This window comes from Ictalurus punctatus, chromosome 20, assembly GCF_001660625.3.
Source record: "Ictalurus punctatus breed USDA103 chromosome 20, Coco_2.0, whole genome shotgun sequence".
Taxonomy (NCBI): Eukaryota; Metazoa; Chordata; class Actinopteri; order Siluriformes; family Ictaluridae; genus Ictalurus; species Ictalurus punctatus.
The window spans coordinates 13,717,727-13,721,150 of NC_030435.2; the positions used below are offsets into that span (position 1 = coordinate 13,717,727).

The 3,424-nt window shown below is 37.2% G+C and overlaps 1 protein-coding gene across 1 annotated transcript in view; it reads left to right on the top strand.

The window, feature by feature from the left end:
* LOC108280465 (guanylate-binding protein 1) overlaps nt 1-3,092 on the top strand; it is an 8,478-nt gene extending 5,386 nt beyond the window's left edge. Inside the window, exons 9-11 of the mRNA XM_017495452.3 lie at nt 909-1,121; nt 1,291-1,393; nt 1,685-3,092. Coding sequence (XP_017350941.1) covers nt 909-1,121; nt 1,291-1,393; nt 1,685-2,082 — 714 coding nt within the window. The 3' untranslated portion in view covers nt 2,083-3,092. The remainder of the gene's footprint in view (nt 1-908; nt 1,122-1,290; nt 1,394-1,684) is intronic.
* The last annotated feature ends 332 nt before the right edge of the window (nt 3,093-3,424 follow it).

The following is a 3,424-nucleotide window of genomic DNA, read 5'->3' on the forward strand; positions in this document are numbered from 1 at the left end:
CACCTATACATTGCAGGACACCATGCACACCCTCATTCACCCTCGGGAGCAATTACTCTTAGCCAGTCCACCCCCTCACATGTTTTTTTAGGAGGTGGAATGAAACTAGAGGACCCAGAGGCAAAATAGAATTTTTAAAAATATCCTTTTACTGTGGCACAGTGAATTCAGTTGTGACCCACGCTGTGTGAAAGTGCACGTCACTGTTCTATTGCACTCAGCTAGTTTAGAGTTAAAACCCCAATTCCAAAAAAATTGAGACATTGTCTAAAATGGAAATAAATGTAAATCAAAAGAATGAAATGATCTGCAAATCTCATAAACCCATATGCTATTCACAATAGAACATAGAAAACATATCAATTGTTTCAACTCAGGAAATGCACCATTTTAAGAAAAAAAATAAGGTAATTTTGAATTTCATGGCTGCAACATGTCTCAAAAAAGTTGGGACAGGGCAACAAAAGGCTGGAAAAGTAAGTGTTACTTAAAAGAAACAGCTGGAGGAACATTTTGCAACTAATTAGGTTAATTGGCAATAGGTCAGTAATGTGATTTGGTATAAAAAGGTTACCTTAGAGAGGCAGTAAAAGATGGGATGGAAGCATATGTTGCTCTAAAATCTGTATATACCTTTTAGAATTGATTGTGCCTTTCCAGATGTGCAAGCTGCACAAATAAAACAGCCTAAATATAGCATCCTGAGACTAGTGCTAGTAAAAATTAGTAGTTGTGCAACCCCTAACACACACACGCACACACATTAGTTCTTATACCTTCACCTTCTGTTTTTTATTTATTTATAAAACCACAATGTGAGAGCATGTTTTTGAATATACAGTGCATATATATGCATGGGTTTTATGTTGATGCATTTTTGAATGTGCTTGTAACTACTGTATTTTTAGGAGGCAGTAGATAAGCACTATGCTGAACTGACTGTTCAGAACATGGAGGCATCAGAACAGAAGTGCCAGCAGATTCTGTCTGATCTATACAGGGATTTGAGTGTGCTTGTACAGAACGGAGACTTTACAAAGCCTGGAGGATATCAACTCTACTGCACACAACGAGACCATGTCATTACCCAATACCACATGCAGCCCAATAAGGGAATGCAGGTAAGAAACAGACTTAAATAGAGATTATGTATGTAATTGACCTTCAGTGTTCTACAGACACAGTGCTAGCTGAAAGAAAACTTCAAAATTAAAAAAGGGATCCAGAACCCTCACTAAAACAGGTCATCATCACTATATGCCTGTGTGGGGGTGTGTTCCCTGTGTGCAGGCTGAAGAGGTGGTGGAGAGGTTTCTGAGTGAGAAAAGTGTGGAGGCAAAATTAATTCTCCAGACTGACGAACAACTGACTGAAAGTGAAAAAAAGATTCAAGGTAAGCTGAGCATAACCCTATCACTGGTAGTGTGACTTTATTACAAAATAGTTTGAATGTTAAAGAAAAGAAACTCAACTACTTAACACGGTCGTGTGAATTGATTGATTGATTTTAACTAGTTAGAATCTTGCAGATGTCTGTAAATGATAGTAAATGCATAAAAAAATACATTTTCTCCATTTTCCAGTACTTAAAGAGAATACTGTTTATTGAGAAAATGTCATTTTCAGTACTTTCACTTCTTTACTCTGTCTTTCTCTTTCTTTGCCCCTTGGTGATGAATCATAGAGGAGAAAGAACAAGCAGCTCTGTTAGAGCAGCAGTGTAAAGTTGAACAGGAGAGAAAAATGGAGATGGAGCAACTGATGCAGGAGGAAAAATTGCACCATGAGCAACGGCTACAGCAGCTGGAGGAGAAGTTCGAGGAGGAGAAGATTCAGCAGCAGCAGGAGCTAGAGAGAGCGCTGGAAAGTAAACTGACCGAACATAAAGAACTTGTTCAGAAAGGGTTTGAAGAGAAAGCCCAGCTGATGGACCTGGAGATTGAGCAACTTAAAAAAGAAAAAGATGCACTTTCTCACAGTTTTTATAAGGATTATGTCATTCCTGGTGTGGATGTTGCTAAAGAATTGTTGTTCATGTACATCAAGTATAAAGCGATGAAGAAAGGGTTACCCACTTTTTAAGAAAATCAGAACTATCATTCTGTAATAGAGAACACTAACTAAAATTAAGAAACATTAACATACTGTAATATATTGGAAATATATATAAAACTCAGCGAAAAAAGAAACTCCTTTTTCAGGAGACTGTATTTTAAAGATAATTTTGTAACATCTAAATAAGCTTTACAGATCTTTATTGGAAAGGGGTTAAACAATGTTTTTCATGCTTGTTCAATGAACCATAAACAATTATTGCACATGCACCTGTGGAACAGTCCTTAAAACATGAACAGTTTACAGGCGATAGCCAATTACGTTCACAGTTACAATAACTTAGGACACTAAAGAGACCTTTCTACTGACTCAGTAGAAAAAAAAACAGAAGAAAGATGCCTAGGGTTCCTGCTCACCTGCGTGAACATGCCATAGGCCTGCTGCAGGGAGACATGAGGACTGCAGATGTGGCCAGAGCAATAAATTGCAATAAACTTGATTTTTCAAAGCTGTAGATCTAGTTTTGGAAAGGAGGGTTAAAGTTTAATGCAGAAACCCTCCATCATATTGGAGCTTAATGTATTCACTGAACTATATATGGACGTTTTCCAGGAGTTCTTCAGATTATGTAAAATTGCAGCCACAATTCCTGTCAGTACAATCTCATATGAGTGGAGTTTTTCCTCTCTTACACATATAAAGACCCATCTTAGATCTATGATAGCAGGTGACAGGCAAATTGATCTGGGATCTCTACCTGTGGAAAAGAGCTGTGCTCTCAATCTGGATGATGTTGCAAATATCTTTGCAAGAAACCATAAGAACTGGAGAATGTAAATGAAAACTAGACACTTGAAGGAGTTCATACTGCAATATCACATTGCATTTTGTTCTTTTAGAGCTGTATAATTTGTTCCTTGGGTTGTTATGCCATGTGACAGCACTCTAAAGGGGACTGACTTTGTACGTGCAGACCATGTATTCCTAATAAAATTGAATTATTTACACATGTTTCAAAAAAGGTCATGTTGCCTGCCATCATTGATTCTAAATGAAAAATTATCTAAATCAAATAACTTTACAGTACATTTAGGACATTATTTATGTTCCTTAATAACTTTGCTACAACAGTAAAATCATTAGGTCTAACCTGGCCACCCCACTGTAAAAGTTCTAGATAGGTTTACAAATTTTCAGCACAAAGGTAAGATTCTTTGGAAATGAGGTTGATGTGATCAGTAACATCAAATCAACATTTGTTCATTTATCTTCAGTAACCATTTTATTCTGGTCAGCATTGAGGTGGATCTGAAGCATATCCTGGGAACAAGGAGACTGAGGTGGTGACACACCCTGAATACACACACTC